The sequence below is a fragment of the Rhopalosiphum padi genome, chromosome 1, assembly GCF_020882245.1.
Source record: "Rhopalosiphum padi isolate XX-2018 chromosome 1, ASM2088224v1, whole genome shotgun sequence".
Classification (NCBI taxonomy): Eukaryota; Metazoa; Arthropoda; class Insecta; order Hemiptera; family Aphididae; genus Rhopalosiphum; species Rhopalosiphum padi.
Window position 1 is genome coordinate 46413405 of NC_083597.1, and position 27924 is coordinate 46441328.

Genomic DNA, 27924 nt, shown 5'->3' on the forward strand with positions numbered 1-27924 from the left:
GTGTATATCTGTATATTTGTTAAATATAAGTTTTAGAAATTTAAATCATGATTTTTGTGAATTAATAATTAGTCAATATATTATAATTTTTTAATACGTCTGTTATTTATACGATTAATAATTATGTAATTATATATTTGTATAATAATATTCAAATGATTATAATTTAATATTTAATTTGTAATAATTATATGATTTTAGGTACCTATAGCCTATAGGTACTAATATATCATATATTTATTTATATATATATATATATTATAATGTAAAAAATAAAGTGTTTTTTTTTTTTTTTTTTTTTTTTTTTTTTTATTAAAAGAAACTTTGTAAACAATTAGCTTCGACAATTATGATTATAAATATTACATAGAAAACAATATTAACAACAAAAATAATATTACAAATAAATTAAATTTTTAAACCAGTCTGGTTGATGAAGGATATAAGTGAGGTAATAATTGGTACATTTGGTGAAGAGAGAATGGATTGAGTGTCGAGTTTGACATTAAAGGAGTGGATTAGGGTGAAGAGGGTATTGCGTTGGGGAACCAGAGAGGGACAGTGAAAAAGTATATGTGAGATATCGCAAATCATGGGATCGTGAACGTGGAACATACATAAAGGAGAGTCATTGAGAGAAAGTTTATAAGAGTGAGAAGGTAGTAAGGTGTGTCCAAATCTTAGACGTGAAAAAGAGGTAATTATTTTACGATTTAATTTGAGGTTGTGAAACCAAGGGTGAGAGGGGATAGATGGTGAGATATTTTTGTACCAAGAGGCATAATTGGGGGCTAGTCCGTTCCATTGGTTGCGCCATAAATTATAAATATGGTATTTTAATAAGGGACAAAAATCGGTCCAGGGAATTAGAGTAGGAGAAGGACAGCAGAACGAGGAGGTAGATTTTGCAATGGAGTCCGCTATTTCATTTCCTTTTATACCAGAATGGCCGGGCACCCAAAGGAATTCAACTATAAAATCTGAAAGGGTAAGTTCATATAGAAGTTGCCTGATCCTAATGGAAATAGGAGAAGGACGGGAATTGAAAAAATCGGAGGAGAGGCTAAGAAGACATGATAAGGAATCGGAGACGATGAGATAACTGCTGGGGGGGAGGGCAGAGATGGTCGAAAGGGCTTCTAATATTGCGAAGCATTCCGTAGTGAATGATGAGGCAGAAGAGGGTAGATTATTAGACATGGAGATGTGTAAGTCAGGAATGAAAAAAGCGTAACCAGCCGAAAGAGGGGAAACTGAACCATCTGTATAAATTAGGGTGGAATTTGGAAAATTATTTTGAATGTAGTCTAAGAAAAGATTGTTGACGATGATGGGTGATATAGATTTAAGTGCCTTGGAAGTAAAGTTCAGAAAATGTCTGTTGGTGTGAACTATAGGTGAGTAGGAGAGAGCCAAATAATTAATTTCATATAAGGGTAATATTTTAGAATTGGTAACAAAATTACGGATTGAAGATAAGGAGTATGCCGTGGAGGCAAGAATTGGGAGAGATTTTTTAACGTAACGCCAGGAGAAGTATATGTCAAGAAAGGAATTAAATATTGTGGAATGACGAAGGGAGAAGTTTTTTAGTAGAAATTTACCAGCCAACCATCTGTTTCTGATATTAAAGGGGGGGCATGCCGTCTCGATCTCAACGGCCGCATTAGGGGTAGATTTAAGGGCACCAATAATTGACTTAAGGCAGGAGTTTTGGAGATTATTAATTTTTTTCCAATGTGAATAGGATGCGGAGCCTGATAAAAAGCATCCATAGTCAAGTTTGGACCTTATAACAGCTTTGTAAATGATTAAAAGTGTGGAGGGATGTGATCCCCACCACGTATTGGAAATTGATCTAAGGAAATTGGCCCAAAGAGAGGTAAATTTAATGAGATGTTGAAGATGCGGAGCCCAGCGTAATTTGGAGTCTAGTGTTAGTCCTAAATACTTTATGTTCTGGACAATTGGAATTGGAAAATCGTTTATAGTGATATCTAAAGAGAGAAGGTAACGTCTTCTAGTGAAAATCATGGCCTTACATTTTTCGGGAGCTACAGAGAAAAAGGAAGAAGATAGAAGGTTTTGTAGGAGATTGAGCGAATTGTTTAAAGAGTCAATAGCGAGATCGATATTTGAATTGTAGGAGAATATGACAAGATCATCAGCATACACTAGGCACTCATGTCCAAGTGTATTTAGTTGTTTAATAATGAAATTCATATACAAATTAAAAAGAATGGGACTTAGGCAGCTACCTTGGGGTAGACCTGTGTAAGTGGAGCGTATGTTTGTAGAGCCGTATGGGGATGTGAATTTTAGAGTTCTATGTGAAAACAGGAGGGAGACAAGGTTAATGAATATAGGGGGTAGTTGGAGTGAATTAAGGTGAGATAGGAGAGTTGGTATATGGACAGAGTCAAAGGCACCACGAATGTCGATAAAGGCTGCAGGTAAAAAATGTTTGTTGTTAAAAGATTGGTATATTTTACTCGAAAAATTTGCGAGGCAATCAAGTGTACCTCTTCCTTTTCTGAAAGCATATAGGTTGTCAGAGAGAATAGAGTTATGTTCGAGCCACCAATCTAGGCGGTTTTTTAGAATAAATTCCATGGTTTTGCATAACGCTGAGGACAGGGCGATGGGCCTAAATGCAGTGGTAGAGTTGGCTTTGGGAATAGGTATGACTATAAACTCTTTCCAGGAGTCAGGAATTTTATTGAGGAGGAGAATTTTGTTGAGTATATTCAAGAGGTACTCGACGGCATTAGTAGGAAGGTGTTTGAGCATAACAGGGGAAATGTTGTCAGGGCCGGAGGCGATTGATTTACGTGAGGCGATGGCGGCGTTTAGCTCACTTAAGGTTATAGGCATGGAGATTATGTGATTAGTAAGTGTATTTGAGGCAGGCAAAATTGAATTATGTAAGGCTTCAGAAGATGAAGGGACATAACATGGTGCTACTTTACAACAGAAATCATTGAACCAACTGTCATTGTGAGGACGAGAGCGAGTAACAATACTATTGCGATAGCGTTTAGCGGTGGTCCAGGTAGATTGAATGGATGAAGAAGGGTTGAGGTTCGTACAAAATTGTTTCCAAGCTAGTCTTTTAGATTCTTTTAAGAGACGTGTGGTTGCAGCGCTGGCATTGCAATAAGTAAGATAATCTTGAACGGAGCCTGAGCGAATGAAGGTTTTATATAAGGATTTGCGGTTGGAAACTGCTTCGGAACAGGAGGAGTTCCACCACGGGGGAGAGGGAGGGAAATTGTTAAGGTTATTACGTTTGATAGGAATTGTTTTCTTAGAAATATCTAAGATCATATGAGTGAACTGTTCATAATCTTTTAATGGACATGTGTAAGTGTTGAGAAGAGGGATAGAGGAATTGATGAGTTGAGAAAAAAGGGGCCAGTCAGCTTTATTGAGGTTAAATTTGAGATTGGGGGAGAGATAATTGGGTAAGGTAGATCTGTTATTTGGTAAGGAGTTAGGGTTTGTAACATTGACAGATATGATAATAGGTAAATGATCACTTCCGTTAGGATCGTCTATAATGCGCCAGGTTGAAAGCCAGAATAAATTTGGAGTGGATAAGGATAAATCAATACACGAATTGGTTGAGTTGGGTCTGCCTACATGCGTAGGTGAGCCGTTATTAAGTATATTAAGATTAGAAGAGTTCAACGCATCGTAGATTAAGTTACCCCGTCTGGTGGACGTAGTGGAACCCCAGGCTGGGTGATGGGCATTAAAGTCACCTGTAAAGAAAGAGTTGTGATCTGTGAGTTGGAAGAGAGAGTACCATACTTCAAAGGGGATAGGTGAATCATTTGGACTGTAGCAGGACCAGAATGATGTATTAGGTAAACCGTCAATATTTGTTATTTTTAGACCAATTAAATCGATATTATTTTCCAAGAGAAGTTGTTTTAAGGGGGGTTTAATTTCTATTAAAGATACATTAAGTGAGGTATGGGCGGCAATTGCGACGCCCCCGTAGCCATCGACTCGATCTTGTCTGAATAAATTAAAATGAGGAATAAAGCAATTACGGGATGGAAGTAACCAAGTCTCAGAAATAAGTATTATGGAACAATTATAGGAAGATACGAGGTGTTGGATAGAAGGTAGTCTTGCAGGAAGACTACGAACATTCCATTGTAGAATATTGACCATTAGAAGAAATAACGGAGATTTTTGGAATCGAGAGACAAGACATAAGGGATGATTCAATTAAGTTTTGAAGGGAAGAGGGAGATAAGGGAGAGAGGCTAGGGGAGTTGGATAAGGATTCGGAGAGTTTGATGCAGAAGGCATTGACCCAGGTTAGATCAAATTGAGGAGGTTTGGGATCCTGGGACCGATTTTTACTAGCATAATCTATGAAGTGCCCATTTGGTAGGGAAAAATTAGATTGGTTGGGAACGTGAAATTGTTTTTGTTTAGAGTGAGAAGAATGATTGTTATACTTCCTATGAGGTGTATGGTGGTAATGTGATTGAGAGGTTAACGGGGGGAAAGAGTTAGTGGAGGTATCCGGAACTTGATGAGAAGGATTTAACACAGACTGTTTATTAACAATATTTGAATAGCTAAATGCACTTGAGGAGTAATTATTTTTCTTGAGAGAGACTGCTTCGCGGAAGGGTAAGTTTTCCGTAGCCATAATTTTCTTAACATCCCTTTGGAATGACCACTCTTGGCAATTCCGGTCAGTGGAGAGGTGGGGGAGTTTACAGAAGATGCAAACTGGATCTGTTGCGTTGATTGAAGGGCAAGTAGTTAATGAATGGTCATTTAAGCCACAGTGGCTGCATTTGGATTTACTGCGACAGAATTTAGCCGTGTGGCCAAATCGCAAACAGTTATTGCACTGTATGGGAGAACGGACGCTAGGAGAAATTTTGAAAATGACGTTGTAAATTGATACGGCATCTGGGATTTTGGGGGATAAAAATTTTATTTCCACGACACGAGTAGGCGTTAGGACATTATCCTTTTTGATTGAAATGCGTTTGAAGGCAATAGCGCGGACTGTGTTATCAAGTCCTTCCCAGAAATCTTCTTCGGTTAGGGAACTATCGACTCTGATAATTCCGAAAGAGTAGATAAGCGTAGATGGAATATATGCTGTAAATCCAATGTTTGCGAGTAGAGGGGAGGTGAGAAAGTTGTTGGCTGAAACTTTAGTATTGAAGGTGATTTTGATTTTTTTATGACCAATTGGTTTGATGTTGTTGATGCCAATGAAATTGGTGGAAAAAATTTTTGCATATTTTAACGGGTGCCAGTGATCAATTTTTAGGTTGATATCTGAATGTTCCGCAATGGTAGTGAACGGACCGTTATAATCCGCGGAGAAAAATTTATTAAGTTGTTCGGAATTACGTAAGGACTGTATATCGTTGGAATCGTAATTTATATTAGTGTTTGAAATATCAGCGGTGTATGTTGTATTTGCGGAAACGGGAACATTAGCGTGATCGGTTGTAGAATGCGATAAATCTATATCTATATTCATATTATTAGAGGCCGTGTCATTAGTAGAATGAGATAACGAAATGTCGTAATCGAATGTATTGTTGGGCATATTTAATACTGGTGGATTATTTTTAATCTGCTGTAGAGTGGGAGATATAGGGCTAGTTGGAGTTGATACCTTCTTAGATTGAGATGCTTTTTTACTTGTCTTGGTGGTCCATTCCTGATCCGTGTTGTGTGGTCTGGAAGCATTTGATGCTTTTTTTATTTTACCGACTGAATTGTTAAGAGCGTGCGGACGATTGTCGTCGCCGCCCGAAGACGACGCCGGCATTATACAAAAGGCGATAGCAAAACGTAGATACGGAGCGACAATTAACGAACGACTTGCTTCGATGGTTGACTTATCGCGACTGAAAATAAAGTGTTAAAACATTTAAATTTTGTTTTTTTTCCTTACATAATTATTTCGATATTATAAAGATTATTTTAATTATTGTTTTGTCATGTTTTTATCATTTTAAAATTATAGAAATCAAAAGTGACAATAACTATTATAATATCTATAATATATAGGTATATCTATCTATATCTATATCTACCAACTAATATTACGTTATGATTTTAAGTTTATTTGGTTCTTTTGTGTTTAATTATGTTTGCTTATTGTATATGTAACAAAATATGTTTGTACATATTGTGCATGAGAGTCAAATATTTTATAATATTTCAGATTTTAATTGAATCGTATGTATTTAAAATTTTTTTTTTTTTTAACAAATTTACCTATATATTACCTGTACTTATACCTATTAAGACTTACGAGAACAATAATTAAATTATAGGAAAATATAAAACAATATTCATCATTGATATTCCTGTTTTTCCTTTTACATTTTTTCAATTATTAATAATAGGTGAAATTTTTACTGATTTAATTTTTTTATTAAAAATAAAAAAAAATTGTCAACAATAAATTATTATACAAAAAATATTCTACTTCAATTGAAAAAAAAAATATTTTAATCATATGTTGAAAAACTTCAACATTACGATAAATGATTTTATACAGTAGCAGTAGCGCAAATAATATGAATTACGAATATAAATACGAACAATAATATTCATACCAATCATACATTCATACTCAGTATTATTATTTCACGTATCGATAATTATTTGAGTATTTATAAACCATGCGCGGTCACGATAAGAAAACTCGTTTTGGTCTATGGTACGGTACTGTACGCGGGGTGGAGGAATGAAGACCGAGTATCGAAGGCTGCCGCTGACGATGAGCGCAGCACATGTCCGAGCGTAATTATACTTTTTTTTACCGTAAAACATGGTTTCGTACTTCCAATAATACGGCTTACTGAACGGTTATAAAGCAAAAACACCTATTATAAAAAATGTAGAGGAGAATTTTATCTAGAAACGTATAGAGCCCAATTTTTGATATCTTTTTTCAATCGTCCAATATTTCACAATGAATTTTATGGTTTTTTTTACTATTTATTATTTTAATTATTTCAATAATTAATAAAAATATCGAAAATCAGGCTCTATACGATTCTAGATAAAATTCTCCTCTACAAATTTCATAATAGGTGTTTTTCACGTAAAACCCTTCAGTAAGCCGTATTATTGGAAGTACGAAAACATGTTTTTACGGCATATTTTTCTGGGGTGACACGTCCTCTTAATATCCTCTGTCTCGTCTGAAAATCAGTGTATTACATCGACACGGGCACATAGACATACAACGCCACAACGGTATAACGGTCAACTCCCCGAATACTTTGTAAATGTGTGCGTATCGTTATCGAGATATCGCATAATATAATATTCAAGAAATCTATTTATGTCACTCTAGGCTTAGTAATTTTCCCAATATTTAGATAAACAATTCCAAGTAAAACAGACCTGGTTTTTACATTTTGTTTATTTGTTATAAAATATACTAGATTATAATAAAATTATGAAGTCGAATCAAATTAAAAAAAAAATTTGACGGCTATCCACTATGGGCCCTTCGACTCGGTGGGCCCCAGTGCTCTGCACCACCTGCACCTATGATTTTTACGGCACTGTGTCCCAGGCTTTTTTTATTAGCTAGTTTATTTATTATTATCTGTATTTCATTAGGAGTACATGGCCTAATGGAATTGACTATTGGTTGATCTTCAATGTTTCTTTGTTCAAGGTCTATTACTTCATTTTGGTTTGTATGGTTTTCATCAGTTGTGAAGCAGCTTTCAAAATGTTGGGCAAAGATTTCACATTTTTCAATGTTAGTTTCGTACTTAGCTAATCCGTTTTTTAAGGGGAGAATTGTTTCACGCTGTTTAGTGATTCTTTTGGTAGCTATCCAAAGACTTGAGTCATTTGGATTTATTTTTGACACGTATGCTTTGTAAGAATTATACCTTAGATTATCCAGTTCACATTTTACTCTTCTTGTTAGTTGATTTAAACGTTTTTTGACTACTGGTGATGGGTGTGTTTGCCAAATTCTTCGTGCCTTATGTTTTTCTTTGATTAGGCTTTGTATGTGGGATGGTATTGGTGTGTTATAATTATGAGATTTTTTGTAATTTGGTAATAAAATAATTATGTGAGAACATAAAATGCTTTTTTATATCCCGAATTGCTGGCCGTTTTTACATGTTTACTTTTGCTATTATTGTGATTAGTATTTATATTTTTTTTTTTTTTTTTTTTTTTTTTATTTTTAATCTAGAATTTATACAATCTATACTACAAAAAGTACAATAAGCATAATGTATGTTTAATTAAGTGCAATAGCTTGAATGTCTTGAGAGAAGAAACCGTCCAGTGAAGATACTTCGACTTGAATTTACAATTATTTAGGTGTATTCTTATTATGTTTACTTTACAAGGTCACGGGGCCATTGTCGTTTAAGTCTCCTGGTGGGATTTCCTGGGATGGAGATGGATAATAGCTTTTTTATATGGGGATTAGGGTGATTTTGAAGGCGATTCCTAAATTTTGAGTAGTATAGCTTGGCTGTATCAGTGACTTTCGGAATGTGAAGATCTGTATGAAGTGTGTGGTTTGAAATATAAGGAGGAGCATTGGTTATGAGTCGGAGGATTTTTGATTGAAACACTTGTATTTTTTTTGTATTTGATATTTTTGCCGAGCCCCAGAGCTGTATGCCATAGAGCCAGATAGGCTTAAGAAGAAGATTATATATATGAATTTTTGTTTTGAGGGATAATTTTGAGAATTTACCGAGAATAGGTCTGAGAGAGTAGAGTCGTTGATTTAATTTTAATTTTGTTGTGTGTATGTGTTTAGCCCATGTTAGACGTTTGTCGAAGGTTAGACCTAGATATTTGGCTGTTTCGGAGTTTGGTATTGGTTTGCCGTTTATATGTACCGGAGGAGGTTGTCTGTGGCGAAGAGCAAAGGTGGTGTGTACAGATTTGTTTTCATTAATTTTGACGCGCCAGAGGGAGTACCAGTGTGATAGATCATTTAGGTGTCTTTGGAGAGTAGTTGAAACCATGTCAGAATCGGTGTGGGTGGCATATATTGCTTTGTCGTCGGCATATTCAGCTATTTGTGTATTCGGATTGGTGGGTTGGTCTGCAGAGTATAGATTAAAAAGAGTTGGAGATACAACAGCGCCTTGAGGAACACCAGCTTTTATTGGGGATATACTGGAGTATTCGGTTCCTGACCTGACAAAGAAGTAACGTTCGTTGAGGTATGATTTAAAAAAAAGGTAGTATGATGGGGGTAGGAACGATTTTAGTTTATAAAGAAGACCGGGATGCCAGACCTTGTCGAAGGCCTGTGCAACATCAAGAAATACTGCAGAAGTGTACAGTTTCTTTTCCAGAGAATAGGCAATAGTATCGGCTAGTCGGTGCATTTGATGGATGGTTGAATGGTGTTCTCTAAATCCAAATTGCGTGTCAGGAATTAGTTTCTTTTCTTTGATGATTGGGTAGATTCTGTTTAGTATGAGTTTTTCTAAAAGTTTTGCAAAGAAAGGTAACAAACTAATTGGCCTATATGAGGAGGGGTTATCTATTGGTTTATTTGGTTTAGGGAAGAGAATAATTGTGGCAAGTTTCCATTGAATCGGGAAATATGAAAGTCGGAGTATTGCGTTAAAAATATGAGTGATGTGTACTATAGCTTTGTTTGGAAGTCTGCGGGCTATTTCGGCTGTTATCAAATCATGACCAGGTGATTTACCTAGTGGAAATTTTTGTATGAATAATTTTATCCCATTTGGAGTGAATGGTTTGGGTGGAAGTGTCATTGGGAGTGGACTATCTAGAAAATTGCGTACTTTGTTTTCTATGGAAGGAATGGTGGAATCGTTTGGGTTAAAGACTTGGGAGAGATGATGTCTGTGTACTTCTGCTTTCTCTTTATCGTTTATAGCGAGACTGCCGTCTATTTTTTTGATTGGAAATGACATTGTTTTGATTTTTAAGATTTTTCTAGTGGTTTTCCACAGAGAGCCATCTTTTTCAGTTAAGAGGCTAGTTTGTTTGGCGAAGTCTTCTGAACGTTGTTTCGCCATTTGTCGTTTGAGTAATGTGCATAGGTGATTATAATTAGTTTTATCGGTGGGATATTTTGTTCTCTGCCAGGTTGCTCTGGCACGACGTTTTTGGACAATAAGAGATCTTAAATAGGTAGGCAAAGAGAGATTACTTTGATTGTAATTATCAATTATTTTTGGTTTACAAGAGGACCATGCTGCATTTTGTATTGTTGATGTTAGATATTGTACTGATTCCTCAAGTTGATTTGGAGATTTTAAACTAACGTTCAGGTTAATGTCGTTTGTGAGTATCGATTGGAATTTTTCCCAGTTAATTATTCCATTGATTAATGATGGATTCATTAATCTTTTTTGAGGAGAGGTGTCAAGGGTGAGAAGTACTGGCGAGTGGTCTGAGTGAGGATTCGTTAGATTATCTATGATGGTGTTAAATCTGTTCGGTATTTTAGAGACGAATATGTCAAGGATATCTGGTCGCTTTCGGGGTGATGTTGGCCAATATGTGGGGTCTTGGGGTGAAATGATTAAGTAATTTTTGGTAGTAATAACTTGTCTAAGAGAGTTACCTCTTGGTGAGTTTGAGTGACATCCCCATTGGGTGTGTTTGGCATTGAGGTCGCCACCAACAATAAAGTAATTTCCGAGAGAGTTGAAAAATTGCTCAAATAGTATTGTGGTAATGATTTGGTTAGGGGGACAGTATGCTGCCGAGATGGAGATAGGAGAATGGTCTAGAGTAATTTGTATGGTGAAAGATTGTATGTGGGGTTCGCTAATTTGAGAGACATTGTGAAAGAGAATTGTAGATCTAATGATTATCGCCGCTCCCCCGTGTGCGGTACCGTCTGGGTGGTTTGATCTCAGTATTGTGTAGTCGGGTATGTGTATTTTTGTTCTGTTAGTGAGGTGTGTTTCAGATATTAGAGCTATATCTATACGTTTTTCATGAAGTACAAGTGAGAGTTCGGCTACATGATTATGAATACCATTGGCATTCCAAAGGAGTATGAGCAATGATTTGGAGGTTTGGGTATTATTTGTCATTTTGGGCTGCAAGTTTGGCAAGGACTGTTGTAAGAAGGGAGAGCAATGGATTTATGATAGCTTGGAAGTCACTGATAAATTTAGATAATAAGGTACCTGTGTCTAATTGATTACTGTTGTTAGATTTCGGAGGTTCCTGATTCGAGGTTACATTTGCATAAGTTCTATTTTGAGAGGGCGAGGGATTGGATTCAGTCGAAGAAGTCTTCACTGTGGTTTTTGGATTGGACTGGTTGTTGATTGAAGTTGATTGGATGGTTCTTGAGTTTGGGTTGCGACGTCTTTGAAGCTCCTTGTGAATTTGGCATCCTTTATAGTTTGCAGGGTGTTCGCCCTGACATAGCGCGCATTTGGCGGGTAGATTTCGAGGCTTTAAACATTCTGAGGTGATGTGATGTTCAGCACACCGAACGCATCTTGGTGTATGTGCACAGTACGTTTTTGTATGACCGTATTCCTGGCAATTCTGACATTGTACTAGGTCACGTTTTTTATATGGTTCTTCTATTTTTACCTTAGTATGAAGTATGTGGTTTATGTGGAAGATGTCTTTATTTAACTCTGAAGGTTCGAGATCAACAAAGAATATTGGAAGATTTAATTTTGTTGTTTTATGTAGGACATTTGTGATTTGGCGTACTTGAAAACCGATTTCTTCTAAAGCTGTTCTAATTTCTGCTGTGTTCGTTGTTGGGTGAAGATTTCTTATGACTATGCGGTAGGCTTTGTTTTCTTGCATTTGATAGGTGTGGAATTCGGCTTCTGCACCTTGTAAGAAACGGATGATTGCTCGGTAGGTTTCTGGGTTTTTTGTTAGGATTTTGAGGTTGTTAATGCTTGACTTAAATGTGAAGTTTTCAGGACCCACAAGGTCTATGAGTTCCGAGCGTAGACTTACAAAGTCTTTAATTCCTTTTACTATTATGGGAGGGGGTAGATTTGTACTTTTTACCTGTGAGGTGCGCTCTTCAGGGTTGCTTACATTAGGATCTGGGTTTGGTGTTATTGTGTCAACTTCGATTGCTTCAGTTTGCGATAGAACATCAAATCGATTTCTAGAAATAAATAGCTTTTTGTGTCTGTTGGTATTTTGAGTTGGAGAGCTTGGTTCTGAGGAACTTGAGCGGTTTCTTTTCTCGGCTTGTTGTGTCCAGCCATCATTATTTGGACTATTTAAGTTATTTTGTGTGGGTGAATGGCTCACGTTGGGATTATTTGTCGATAAGTTTAGGCGAGCATCCTGTATAATGGTTTTATTATTTGTATTATTATTATTAATATTTTTATTTTTAATATTAGTTTTAGTTTTTGGATTCGGCGATTGTGGCATGTTTGTCACGGAGACAAAGGTCACGCACCGCTACGCGACGTATGCGATAACGGCGGCCGTGCGGCGTTCGCGATAACGCGACGGCTGTACGGTAATTAAGACACTGGAAATTTACGAACGAACTTGATTCACTTATATAACAGAATTACTAATATAATATAATATATTACATTTGTATTATGTATATGTATATATATATATGTATGCTACATAATATAATATAAACATATATAAATTTGGAAAAATTTGAGCATCTATGATCGAGATCTCGGCGGTATTTAACGGAGCGACAAAGAGGCGTGCGTTAGGTACGGCTGCTCGCGCGATACTAGTATTTATATTAAATCTAAATAATATATTTTATTCATTTTCCGGCAATGATGCCAGGCGCAGTCAGCAAACCATTATCGTCGTCACCGAATTGTAATATTATATTAGTCATCAGATTATAATTTAAATTATACAATACAATTATATAAAAACATCTGATTTTCTTTATGTTATGTACTTGTCACTTTGTATTTGTGCGGTTTTGCTTCGCTATTTAGTATTGACTGTCCTATGACGTGATTAAATGATCAATTAATTGAATTATTTCTAAAAGGTTATATTAACAATATAATAATATATAATATAATATAACGGTATATTTTTGAATCAATAATGGACAAATTTGTCATAAGAAAAAAAAAATAAAGCTGCATGAAGCTCATGAAAATATCATTTAATTTTGTAGTTATATAAATTGTACTTACAATGTTTATTTCAAATTAAGCACCTATACATTTATACCTATGAAGTTATAACTTATAATAATAATAAGAACAGTTTATTTTTTTAATAATAGTAAATAAAGTTTTACATTTGAATTAAATTGTACTTAATTTTATAAGATTGTAAGTTAGTAGGTATAAAATATTAAACATTAAACAACTTATAAAATAGAGATGTAGTAAAAATGAACTTATGAGCAACTATAAATTGGTAATACATTTATATTTTATATAGTAATTTTGATTCATTTTTTTATATACATAACTTGCCTATATAATCTTTATTATATTTCTAGATATAAATTAAATTAAAAATATTTTTCATTTTACATGAATAATTTTAACTTAAATAGAAAGTCTGAATAAAAAAACAAAACCAATATAATTAAATGTCCACAAAATGTGTGCCTACCCCCCTTAGAAAATTGCTGGATCCACCCCTGATAATGGAAAGCTCTATCTAAAGCGATACCCTATCACAGAGTTGGCAAACCTTTCTGTACCCATATGTCAAATAAAAATTCCTTGCGTGTTAACTTATTTGATGACCCATTTTTTAAACTTAAAAATTCCTATATCATGGCTGGAAGGATAAAAAAACAAGTTAAACATAACATTATTAAACAATTTAAATATATTAGAGTATTAGACACTTTAAGTATAAATAGCACATAACTACATAAGTACCTATGTTAAACAAATTCTGAGTTTATAAAAAATAAAAAATATTAAAATATGTAAGTTGTATCTATGTATGCATTTTTAATGAGAAATTTGTTGCTAAATTTTATTGGTTAATGAATTAATCCCTAGACTGTATGGGTTAATTGAAATTGAACACATGCTGCATATATAAGTAGATCTAAACATTATTAATAAAGTAATTGCTAGTTTTAACAAAGTAATAGCTGTCCAGTAGTGTAGATTTAATTCAATGCGTGTAGAATTGTAGACTGTAGTATATAGGTATACCATAAACTTGATAAATTATTTTTGTAGTCTTTATTTTTATGTCGAATAGTATTAGTGTATTGTATAATGTATATAAATATTTTCATTATAAGATGTCTAAATATTATTTCGTTTCAATTTTCTAACAAATTTAAATGTTAGTACAAATTGTAATTTAGTGGTGGTTACATGCATCAATTGGTTTTAATTTTGATAGACATGGATACAATATAATATTAAATTATTTAATGTATTAATTTTTTCAGTAATAACATAATTATTTAGAAATATTTGCAATTGATTATGAACTAAATTTAAAATAATGTATTATTTTACAATTGTTTAATAATGATCAAAATAAATAATATTACTTAAAACAAGTTTAAATAAGAACTGTTATTGGCATTTACCTAATAAAAAACTGATTTATAAATTAAAACCAAAATTTAATCAAAATCATCGATTGACATTATTGTATTTAATGACAACTGACAACTAAGGTACTACTAAGTAACTTATGAGACATGTATTTTTATACAATATCTCGCTTTGACTCTATACTTCACTGTTACTTATATACAATGTTTTAACATGACATTTGCTATTTCTAATTATGCTCTTATTATAACACTTGGTTAATTTAGCCACAGCTTAAAATATGATTCACATATGTTGACAGTTGATGTTTTTTAAGCCTCTGGCATGACATTGCGTTCTCTAAGCTTAAAATTAACTGTATACTTAAGAGCTTCTGATGTGCCTATATGTCCTCTAAACTTATGAAAATTAGTGTTATGATAGAATAAAATATGTATTTATATATAATTTGAAATATATATTAATGTAGCATTTGTTGTTAATAATTAGTATGCATAACTGTGATGTATAGTTTGTAATCAAAGGATTATTTGTCATTTTTTATGATCAAATACAATTGTCAGGTATTTTTTTGGTGCTGATGATAAGAAAAAAATGACAAGCTATAATAATAAATTTTAAAGATTAGTTAGAATATTAATTCAATAAGAGGTAACTAAGTATGGTTCATAATATTTTGCAAATATTTATTGCTATAATTATATTATGTTTAATATAATTGATACATATCTTAACACGTTGAGCGCCATGAGACACAAATTTGGGTCTCACTTATCTTCGATCAAACCGCCACATAATTTTTGGTATGGTTTACTCAAAAAAAAAATTGAAAAAAAAATTGCCCAAATGGTTTGAAATTTTACACATACTATTATTATGGCTAACATAAGGGATTAATAATATTTTTTAACTGATTTGGAGCGAGACCCTAAAATAGGTCTCATGGCCAAACGGAGTCACCCATCAAAAATATATTATTTAAATGATATTTTGAGACTCATATTTGACCCTCAACTATTTTATAAAATAGGTAATCATAGATTGACATAACCAATTATAAATGTTATTGGTAAATGTAGAGTAAACCAATAATAACATGCAGTCAATTGTATGTAATTAATTTTATTAACATATAAAAAATAACATTGCTTATGTTCAATATTCTTATAGAAAAACAAAAAACTTAAAAAAATTTCAGTCTACTTCATTGAATAACAATAGTAATACATAATGGTAATTGTAACTTTATTTTAAAAATTATAAAACAAAACAAATCAATAAAAACTTGAAACATATTTTTTTTCAATCTAGTTAAATAAAAATAACAACTTTATTTTATAAATTATAAAACATAACAAATCAATAAAAACTTTACTTCTTTACAATTTTATGTTCCTCAAAAAAACAATCAAGACAAAAATGTTTATCACATAAAAAACATTTAGTATTAATTTTTTTTGTATTGCATTGTGCATATTTTCTGCCTTTTTTTTTTACTGCCTTAGAGTAACAGCCAACACATCTACTTCTGTTTGCTTTTTCTAAAACATGTTTTTGTGATATAATTTCTGTGATAGTTTCTTTATTTATTAACTGTTCTACAAGTGTAGATCTGAATACTGTAATAGACATTTTTGAAGATGTAACTTTCTGGAATAAAACTAGAGCATTAACAACACTTATGTTTAATAATGCATCTAGAGCAACTTTTCTGTACCACTTTTGACTGCGACGAAGAGGGTTGGAGTAGGAAGTCATCTGATCTGAGAGGTCAATTGAAGTTTTTCCAATATTATAATCAACAACTACTGTTGGTTTTTGTACTATTTTTCCTCTTATTTTCAAATTTGTAAGAGCACTATCATGTTTAGAAGAAACCATAACTAAATCCCGTTTGTCCCTCCACTTCAGCACCAACACATTAGATGAGCTTCTCTGAGACACAATTTCCCCTCTTTTCAATTTTTTTTTAGTTACTTCTTTCGGATTAGACTTTCTATTGCACCTTAATGTTCCAACTAAATATGTATTTTTTGATTGTAGTAATTCTGCCAGTTCTACACTTGAATACCAGTTATCGACAAAAATTGTTCTACCATTATCAAGATAGGGTTCTGCTAATTCCATTACTATGTTACTTCCAACATTTCCAAGATTTAACATATTATTAACTTCTTTTCCACAGTATACTTTCATAGCAATAGTATAGCAAGGGGAAATACATAGTTTAAACTCTTTGATGCCAAATCTGTCTCTTTTATTTTTAATATATTGTTTAAAAGCAAGTCTTCCCATGAATTTAACCAAGGACTCATCAATACACATGCTTTGGTCTGGTTGCATACAATAATTAGAATTTATCATTATATCATCAATAACTGTTCCTAATTTGTACAACCTATTTGTAGGGTCAGCACAAGTATTGTCAGAAAAATGTATAGTTTTCATTAAACATTCAAATCTGTTACGGCTCATTATAGTACCAAATTGTGTAGAATAAATTCTTGATAAACTCCAATAAAGATGATAGGATGGCAGTGAAACTAATCCTGTCCATATAAGAAGACCAAAAAATTGTTTTATTTCACATTCATTTGTATCGTGCCATTTGTTTAAATGTGCATGTGGTGAAATTGTTCTAGCACTCAATAGTTGAGCAGCATATTTATTAGTTTCTATCACAATTTTATGTATTATATCATTACTTACTATACATTGATAAAAATCTAATGGAGTTCCATCTTGAAGAGTGTCAATTAGATCTGGATTCAAACCAATATTGCTGTTATTTGTGTTGAAAGTATAAATATTAATATTTTGGTCATCATCTCTCCACTGGCGATCAATTTGTTGAGGAGCCTGATGAGGTATAGTACTTGGAATATTAGCAGGTGGTGGAGAATCGACAGACATTTCAGAACCACTAATATGAGATATATCTGAAATTTATAAGAAACCAATGTAAATCTGTGATTTACAGTTATACAAAATATATAAATACCAGCAAGTGATTCAGTTCTGTTAATATTCTCATCATTAAAATAATATATACCCGACAGTGCATCACCTAAAATAAATTTCAATTTTAGTTAATTAATAATTTGCATATATAGTAGGTACATTATTTCTATAATAATACCATTTTCTTCTGTTTCAATAATATGTTGATCTGAATCGTCTTCAAATGCAGCTATTTAATAGTTTTTAAAAAATATTAAGTTATTTAAAATGCAAAAAAATCTTAATATACTGTGTATAATAAACATTAATAGGTACTTACAAGTATTATAATCTGGATCTTTATCCGAGTCGTCGTCATCGTCAAAATCGGAATCCAACATTTCATTTATTTCATATGGATTCATATTATTATTATTATTTTTTTCGTTTATAATTTATATTATTATGACTTTATTTCACTACTTCACTAGTAAACTAAATAGTAAATGTTTTCAAAATATCTATAAATAACCATAGATTACGATTTAAGACAACAAAATATACAATTTCTTATCATTGATATTGATGCAATAACATGGTTACCGCAGAATATTATGCATTACAGACATCGATGTTACAGAATAGAAAACAATTCATAAAAAAAAAAAAAACAAGATATCCCGTTGCTACAAACACCAAAATGATGTGGCAACACTGTAGAATTAAAATCCAATGAAATAATTCCGATAAATGAGACCTATTTCTGGTAATCGCTTAATAAATACAATGATATAATGAGACCCATATATGGGTCTCACAAGATGTTTTATTGTACTTTATTGAGACCCAATTATGTGTCTCATGGCCAAATTGAGTAACTTGGTAGAAGCACCTTTGGCGCTCAACGTGTTAATACATCAAATAATAATATTAGAAAATTTTTTTTAAGACTAATCATGATGTGACCAACAATTAAATATAATATTATACATAATACAAAAATACCTAATTCTTATTTCAATATAATTGCTCAATTTTTTTTGTGAAACTTTTTAGTTCTTCAAGAAGTTAAAATAATTATCTGATTAATGATTACTGAATAGTATCCCTTTTTTTTTTTGTTTTCATTTTTTTGGTAGAAAATTGATGTTATTATTATTTTTAGACAGCTTTCTTTTATGCAACTGATACAAAACTTAACATTAAATACTAATAATTAATTACAATAAATACATTGCCTTTTGCCTTCAGTGGTGAAGCACAGGATTTTTTCAATGAGGGAGGGGGTTGATAAAGGTAGGTATACATAAAAAAATATTTTTAATTTTTTTGTACTTTATATAAAACATTTAAAGTCAAAAAATATTTTAATTACATTGTTTTGGTCATTAATTAGGACATTGCCAGGGTTTATTGTTACATAACTGTATTTATCATTGCTAAACCATTTAATCTATTTTATCACGCATGGTTTTGCAAATACATTGAAAATTGATATATAACATTTTTTGAAAACCTTTTTAGAAGTTGCTTATAATACAATTCAACCATTGGGAACATGGCAATATGTTCTTTAATAAGATCAATTACTGTTGAACTAATCACATGAGGTCGATTTGAATGTTTACTTCTTAGGTCACATTCTATTAAAGGGGATTTATTTAGTTTTTTAGAAACAGTACTTATCACCTTTTCAAATACTGAAATTGTGTATATAAGCATTACCTTACAGGCTACAGCTAATACACTTTAATTTCAACATTGTTAATGGGTAAATAATATTGCTAGATAATGCTCTAAATGAATTTCAACGTGGTTGCTACTCTTTTTTCTTCTAATTTTACACACCTCGCTATGAAGTCTCACTGTCGAACATGATCTCCTAAGCCCGAGTATTCAGTGAATATTATTGTTTGTAAATTTTCACTTAATTTTATCATAGCAATTCAACCTACACTTGTAAGGTAGATCCATGGTTTTTGCATTTTTATTTTTGCCTGTTCTGTTATTATGTTCTAATCCTAAATTTAGTTCAGTTTTTGCTTTCACATCCTTTCAGTCATGAACATTTCTCAAACGCTTCCTCTGAAATTTTATACTGGGAGTAATATTATGAAACAATATATTATATTATTAAATTATTTATTAGTATAATAATAATATGTAAACAAATTTTAAATAAATATTAATAGTTGCCAAAAGTATAATAAATTCAAAGTTACATAATAATATTATAAAAAATTGCTTATTTACATAGTTTGAATAGTTGTAGAAGTATTCACATAGTAAATTTACATTTGAGTTATTTGCGATTACTACTATGGTCTGTCGAAAAGATCAAAGTGTTAACAAATGAATCGTTTTCTAATTTAATATTATTCACTTCTTTCTTCTTTATCCTTTTTGATTTTTTAGTCACTGTTTTATTTTGTTTTTGAAATTCGATTTTTATTGACGAAGAAGGTGTAGTACAGTCGAGTTACCGAATGGTTTTTCTAATTTTACTTTTGCTAATGATAGTTTCTTCGACACGTTTTGATGACTTGATGAGGGTCCATAGAATGAAGAGGACAGATCATGATTTTTTTTTTATCTTTTTTCTTTCCGCTTTACTTTTTTTAGGTATGATAAATCAAGACATTTGTTGTTGTGTCATTGTGGCCAGTGTACGTAATACCGGAATTCATAAGGACATCCAGACTTTTTGTACGACCATGTCCAGAACGTGGCCGGTTAAGCTTTTGTGGCTTCTTAATTTCCTGTATATTTGGTAGAATGGCAAATCAAACGATGCCCAATTCGAATGCTGGTGGTAGAAGTACATAGCAGTCTACTTGTGTTCCATATTGTTGTGAAATATGTGTTTTTCATATTTTATTGTTTTTAAGGCAGCTGGCCAATCTTCAGTGGTATATAAAAGTAAGTAACATAATAGATTCATATTCTTATTGAAGTCTATTCACTCATTGGTATTCAATGACTTAATTTAATGTTGGGTATTAATACTGCACATTTTCGGGTATGATCTATCACCCTATGTTTATTTGTCAATGCAGGATCCAAGTCTTGACTGATCGGTGTACACTGCTACTTAATTACCCATTATTGGATATCTTTAAAAAAAAAATGATAAAAAGTTAATAAATCTAGAACATCTAGAGCACGCGAATGTGCAAGGATATTTAACGTTCACATAAATCAGATTTAGGTGATACGTCATTTTCAAGATCGTCGGTGATCGATAAAACCGACATAATATTATCTTGTAGCTTTGATACAAGAATGAATTTATGGTAATCATTGGTACTATTCCTTTGTAATCTAGGCGGTTGCTCGTTGTAAAAGTATTCACATAGTAAATTTACATTTGAGTTATTCGCGATTACTACTATGGTCTGTTGAAAAGATATAGTAAAATATTTGTTAAATAATTTTGATGTGTTTTCAGTCAACATTGAATTCAGAATTGGCAGATAGATAATACTTTTTCTGATTGTAAGTTATTATCTTGACATATCAAAGTGTTAACAAATGAATCGTTTTCTAATTTAATATTATTCACTTCTTTCTTCTTTATCCTTTTTGATTTTTTAGTCACTGTTTTATTTTGTTTTTGAAATTCGATTTTTATTGACGAAGAAGGTGTAGTACAGTCGAGTTACCGAATGGTTTTTCTAATTTTACTTTTGCTAATGATAGTTTCTTCGACACGTTTTGATGACTTGATGAGGGTCCATAGAATGAAGAGGACAGATCATGATTTTTTTTTTATCTTTTTTCTTTCCGCTTTACTTTTTTTAGGTATGATAAATCAAGACATTTGTTGTTGTGTCATTGTGGCCAGTGTACGTAATACCGGAATTCATAAGGACATCCAGACTTTTTGTACGACCATGTCCAGAACGTGGCCGGTTAAGCTTTTGTGGCTTCTTAATTTCCTGTATATTTGGTAGAATGGCAAATCAAACGATGCCCAATTCGAATGCTGGTGGTAGAAGTACATTGCAGTCTACTTGTGTTCCATATTGTTGTGAAATATGTGTTTTTCATATTTTATTGTTTTTAAGGCAGCTGGCCAATCTTCAGTGGTATATAAAAGTAAGTAACATAATAGATTCATATTCTTATTGAAGTCTATTCACTCATTGGTATTCAATGACTTAATTTAATGTTGGGTATTAATACTGCACATTTTCGGGTATGATCTATCACCCTATGTTTATTTGTCAATGCAGGATCCAAGTCTTGACTGATCGGTGTACACTGCTACTTAATTACCCATTATTGGATATCTTTTAAAAAAAAAATGATAAAAAGTTAATAAATCTAGAACATCTAGAGCACGCGAATGTGCAAGGATATTTAACGTTCACATAAATCAGATTTAGGTGATACGTCATTGTCAAGATCGTCGGTGATCGATAAAACCGACATAATATTATCTTGTAGCTTTGATACAAGAATGAATTTATGGTAATCATTGGTACTATTCCTTTGTAATCTAGGCGGTTGCTCGTTGTAAAAGTATTCACATAGTAAATTTACATTTGAGTTATTCGCGATTACTACTATGGTCTGTTGAAAAGATATAGTAAAATATTTGTTAAATAATTTTGATGTGTTTTCAGTCAACATTGAATTCAGAATTGGCAGATAGATAATACTTTTTCTGATTGTAAGTTATTATCTTGACATATCAAAGTGTTAACAAATGAATCGTTTTCTAATTTAATATTATTCACTTCTTTCTTCTTTATCCTTTTTGATTTTTTAGTCACTGTTTTATTTTGTTTTTGAAATTCGATTTTTATTGACGAAGAAGGTGTAGTACAGTCGAGTTACCGAATGGTTTTTCTAATTTTACTTTTGCTAATGATAGTTTCTTCGACACGTTTTGATGACTTGATGAGGGTCCATAGAATGAAGAGGACAGATCATGATTTTTTTTTTATCTTTTTTCTTTCCGCTTTACTTTTTTTAGGTATGATAAATCAAGACATTTGTTGTTGTGTCATTGTGGCCAGTGTACGTAATACCGGAATTCATAAGGACATCCAGACTTTTTGTACGACCATGTCCAGAACGTGGCCGGTTAAGCTTTTGTGGCTTCTTAATTTCCTGTATATTTGGTAGAATGGCAAATCAAACGATGCCCAATTCGAATGCTGGTGGTAGAAGTACATTGCAGTCTACTTGTGTTCCATATTGTTGTGAAATATGTGTTTTTCATATTTTATTGTTTTTAAGGCAGCTGGCCAATCTTCAGTGGTATATAAAAGTAAGTAACATAATAGATTCATATTCTTATTGAAGTCTATTCACTCATTGGTATTCAATGACTTAATTTAATGTTGGGTATTAATACTGCACATTTTCGGGTATGATCTATCACCCTATGTTTATTTGTCAATGCAGGATCCAAGTCTTGACTGATCGGTGTACACTGCTACTTAATTACCCATTATTGGATATCTTTAAAAAAAAAATGATAAAAAGTTAATAAATCTAGAACATCTAGAGCACGCGAATGTGCAAGGATATTTAACGTTCACATAAATCAGATTTAGGTGATACGTCATTTTCAAGATCGTCGGTGATCGATAAAACCGACATAATATTATCTTGTAGCTTTGATACAAGAATGAATTTATGGTAATCATTGGTACTATTCCTTTGTAATCTAGGCGGTTGCTCGTTGTAAAAGTATTCACATAGTAAATTTACATTTGAGTTATTCGCGATTACTACTATGGTCTGTTGAAAAGATATAGTAAAATATTTGTTAAATAATTTTGATGTGTTTTCAGTCAACATTGAATTCAGAATTGGCAGATAGATAATACTTTTTCTGATTGTAAGTTATTATCTTGACATATCAAAGTGTTAACAAATGAATCGTTTTCTAATTTAATATTATTCACTTCTTTCTTCTTTATCCTTTTTGATTTTTTAGTCACTGTTTTATTTTGTTTTTGAAATTCGATTTTTATTGACGAAGAAGGTGTAGTACAGTCGAGTTACCGAATGGTTTTTCTAATTTTACTTTTGCTAATGATAGTTTCTTCGACACGTTTTGATGACTTGATGAGGGTCCATAGAATGAAGAGGACAGATCATGATTTTTTTTTTATCTTTTTTCTTTCCGCTTTACTTTTTTTAGGTATGATAAATCAAGACATTTGTTGTTGTGTCATTGTGGCCAGTGTACGTAATACCGGAATTCATAAGGACATCCAGACTTTTTGTACGACCATGTCCAGAACGTGGCCGGTTAAGCTTTTGTGGCTTCTTAATTTCCTGTATATTTGGTAGAATGGCAAATCAAACGATGCCCAATTCGAATGCTGGTGGTAGAAGTACATTGCAGTCTACTTGTGTTCCATATTGTTGTGAAATATGTGTTTTTCATATTTTATTGTTTTTAAGGCAGCTGGCCAATCTTCAGTGGTATATAAAAGTAAGTAACATAATAGATTCATATTCTTATTGAAGTCTATTCACTCATTGGTATTCAATGACTTAATTTAATGTTGGGTATTAATACTGCACATTTTCGGGTATGATCTATCACCCTATGTTTATTTGTCAATGCAGGATCCAAGTCTTGACTGATCGGTGTACACTGCTACTTAATTACCCATTATTGGATATCTTTAAAAAAAAAATGATAAAAAGTTAATAAATCTAGAACATCTAGAGCACGCGAATGTGCAAGGATATTTAACGTTCACATAAATCAGATTTAGGTGATACGTCATTTTCAAGATCGTCGGTGATCGATAAAACCGACATAATATTATCTTGTAGCTTTGATACAAGAATGAATTTATGGTAATCATTGGTACTATTCCTTTGTAATCTAGGCGGTTGCTCGTTGTAAAAGTATTCACATAGTAAATTTACATTTGAGTTATTCGCGATTACTACTATGGTCTGTTGAAAAGATATAGTAAAATATTTGTTAAATAATTTTGATGTGTTTTCAGTCAACATTGAATTCAGAATTGGCAGATAGATAATACTTTTTCTGATTGTAAGTTATTATCTTGACATATCAAAGTGTTAACAAATGAATCGTTTTCTAATTTAATATTATTCACTTCTTTCTTCTTTATCCTTTTTGATTTTTTAGTCACTGTTTTATTTTGTTTTTGAAATTCGATTTTTATTGACGAAGAAGGTGTAGTACAGTCGAGTTACCGAATGGTTTTTCTAATTTTACTTTTGCTAATGATAGTTTCTTCGACACGTTTTGATGACTTGATGAGGGTCCATAGAATGAAGAGGACAGATCATGATTTTTTTTTTATCTTTTTTCTTTCCGCTTTACTTTTTTTAGGTATGATAAATCAAGACATTTGTTGTTGTGTCATTGTGGCCAGTGTACGTAATACCGGAATTCATAAGGACATCCAGACTTTTTGTACGACCATGTCCAGAACGTGGCCGGTTAAGCTTTTGTGGCTTCTTAATTTCCTGTATATTTGGTAGAATGGCAAATCAAACGATGCCCAATTCGAATGCTGGTGGTAGAAGTACATAGCAGTCTACTTGTGTTCCATATTGTTGTGAAATATGTGTTTTTCATATTTTATTGTTTTTAAGGCAGCTGGCCAATCTTCAGTGGTATATAAAAGTAAGTAACATAATAGATTAATATTCTTATTGAAGTCTATTCACTCATTGGTATTCAATGACTTAATTTAATGTTGGGTATTAATACTGCACATTTTCGGGTATGATCTATCACCCTATGTTTATTTGTCAATGCAGGATCCAAGTCTTGACTGATCGGTGTACACTGCTACTTAATTACCCATTATTGGATATCTTTTAAAAAAAAAATGATAAAAAGTTAATAAATCTAGAACATCTAGAGCACGCGAATGTGCAAGGATATTTAACGTTCACATAAATCAGATTTAGGTGATACGTCATTGTCAAGATCGTCGGTGATCGATAAAACCGACATAATATTATCTTGTAGCTTTGATACAAGAATGAATTTATGGTAATCATTGGTACTATTCCTTTGTAATCTAGGCGGTTGCTCGTTGTAAAAGTATTCACATAGTAAATTTACATTTGAGTTATTCGCGATTACTACTATGGTCTGTTGAAAAGATATAGTAAAATATTTGTTAAATAATTTTGATGTGTTTTCAGTCAACATTGAATTCAGAATTGGCAGATAGATAATACTTTTTCTGATTGTAAGTTATTATCTTGACATATCAAAGTGTTAACAAATGAATCGTTTTCTAATTTAATATTATTCACTTCTTTCTTCTTTATCCTTTTTGATTTTTTAGTCACTGTTTTATTTTGTTTTTGAAATTCGATTTTTATTGACGAAGAAGGTGTAGTACAGTCGAGTTACCGAATGGTTTTTCTAATTTTACTTTTGCTAATGATAGTTTCTTCGACACGTTTTGATGACTTGATGAGGGTCCATAGAATGAAGAGGACAGATCATGATTTTTTTTTTATCTTTTTTCTTTCCGCTTTACTTTTTTTAGGTATGATAAATCAAGACATTTGTTGTTGTGTCATTGTGGCCAGTGTACGTAATACCGGAATTCATAAGGACATCCAGACTTTTTGTACGACCATGTCCAGAACGTGGCCGGTTAAGCTTTTGTGGCTTCTTAATTTCCTGTATATTTGGTAGAATGGCAAATCAAACGATGCCCAATTCGAATGCTGGTGGTAGAAGTACATAGCAGTCTACTTGTGTTCCATATTGTTGTGAAATATGTGTTTTTCATATTTTATTGTTTTTAAGGCAGCTGGCCAATCTTCAGTGGTATATAAAAGTAAGTAACATAATAGATTCATATTCTTATTGAAGTCTATTCACTCATTGGTATTCAATGACTTAATTTAATGTTGGGTATTAATACTGCACATTTTCGGGTATGATCTATCACCCTATGTTTATTTGTCAATGCAGGATCCAAGTCTTGACTGATCGGTGTACACTGCTACTTAATTACCCATTATTGGATATCTTTAAAAAAAAAATGATAAAAAGTTAATAAATCTAGAACATCTAGAGCACGCGAATGTGCAAGGATATTTAACGTTCACATAAATCAGATTTAGGTGATACGTCATTTTCAAGATCGTCGGTGATCGATAAAACCGACATAATATTATCTTGTAGCTTTGATACAAGAATGAATTTATGGTAATCATTGGTACTATTCCTTTGTAATCTAGGCGGTTGCTCGTTGTAAAAGTATTCACATAGTAAATTTACATTTGAGTTATTCGCGATTACTACTATGGTCTGTTGAAAAGATATAGTAAAATATTTGTTAAATAATTTTGATGTGTTTTCAGTCAACATTGAATTCAGAATTGGCAGATAGATAATACTTTTTCTGATTGTAAGTTATTATCTTGACATATCAAAGTGTTAACAAATGAATCGTTTTCTAATTTAATATTATTCACTTCTTTCTTCTTTATCCTTTTTGATTTTTTAGTCACTGTTTTATTTTGTTTTTGAAATTCGATTTTTATTGACGAAGAAGGTGTAGTACAGTCGAGTTACCGAATGGTTTTTCTAATTTTACTTTTGCTAATGATAGTTTCTTCGACACGTTTTGATGACTTGATGAGGGTCCATAGAATGAAGAGGACAGATCATGATTTTTTTTTTATCTTTTTTCTTTCCGCTTTACTTTTTTTAGGTATGATAAATCAAGACATTTGTTGTTGTGTCATTGTGGCCAGTGTACGTAATACCGGAATTCATAAGGACATCCAGACTTTTTGTACGACCATGTCCAGAACGTGGCCGGTTAAGCTTTTGTGGCTTCTTAATTTCCTGTATATTTGGTAGAATGGCAAATCAAACGATGCCCAATTCGAATGCTGGTGGTAGAAGTACATTGCAGTCTACTTGTGTTCCATATTGTTGTGAAATATGTGTTTTTCATATTTTATTGTTTTTAAGGCAGCTGGCCAATCTTCAGTGGTATATAAAAGTAAGTAACATAATAGATTCATATTCTTATTGAAGTCTATTCACTCATTGGTATTCAATGACTTAATTTAATGTTGGGTATTAATACTGCACATTTTCGGGTATGATCTATCACCCTATGTTTATTTGTCAATGCAGGATCCAAGTCTTGACTGATCGGTGTACACTGCTACTTAATTACCCATTATTGGATATCTTTTAAAAAAAAAATGATAAAAAGTTAATAAATCTAGAACATCTAGAGCACGCGAATGTGCAAGGATATTTAACGTTCACATAAATCAGATTTAGGTGATACGTCATTGTCAAGATCGTCGGTGATCGATAAAACCGACATAATATTATCTTGTAGCTTTGATACAAGAATGAATTTATGGTAATCATTGGTACTATTCCTTTGTAATCTAGGCGGTTGCTCGTTGTAAAAGTATTCACATAGTAAATTTACATTTGAGTTATTCGCGATTACTACTA

At 32.2% G+C, this 27924-nt stretch overlaps 2 protein-coding genes across 3 annotated transcripts in view; one reads left to right on the plus strand and one right to left on the minus strand.

Annotated features, from left to right (window-relative positions):
- Nucleotides 1-27924, plus strand: part of LOC132919152 (uncharacterized) — a 52712-nt gene that overhangs the window by 8234 nt on the left and 16554 nt on the right. The gene's annotated exons all lie outside the window — the stretch shown is intronic.
- Nucleotides 3163-5904, minus strand: LOC132917241 (uncharacterized). Its single transcript, XM_060977886.1, has one exon. The coding sequence runs from the start codon at nt 5819-5821 to the stop codon at nt 4151-4153; it is 1671 nt and encodes a 556-aa protein (XP_060833869.1). The 5' UTR covers nt 5822-5904; the 3' UTR covers nt 3163-4150.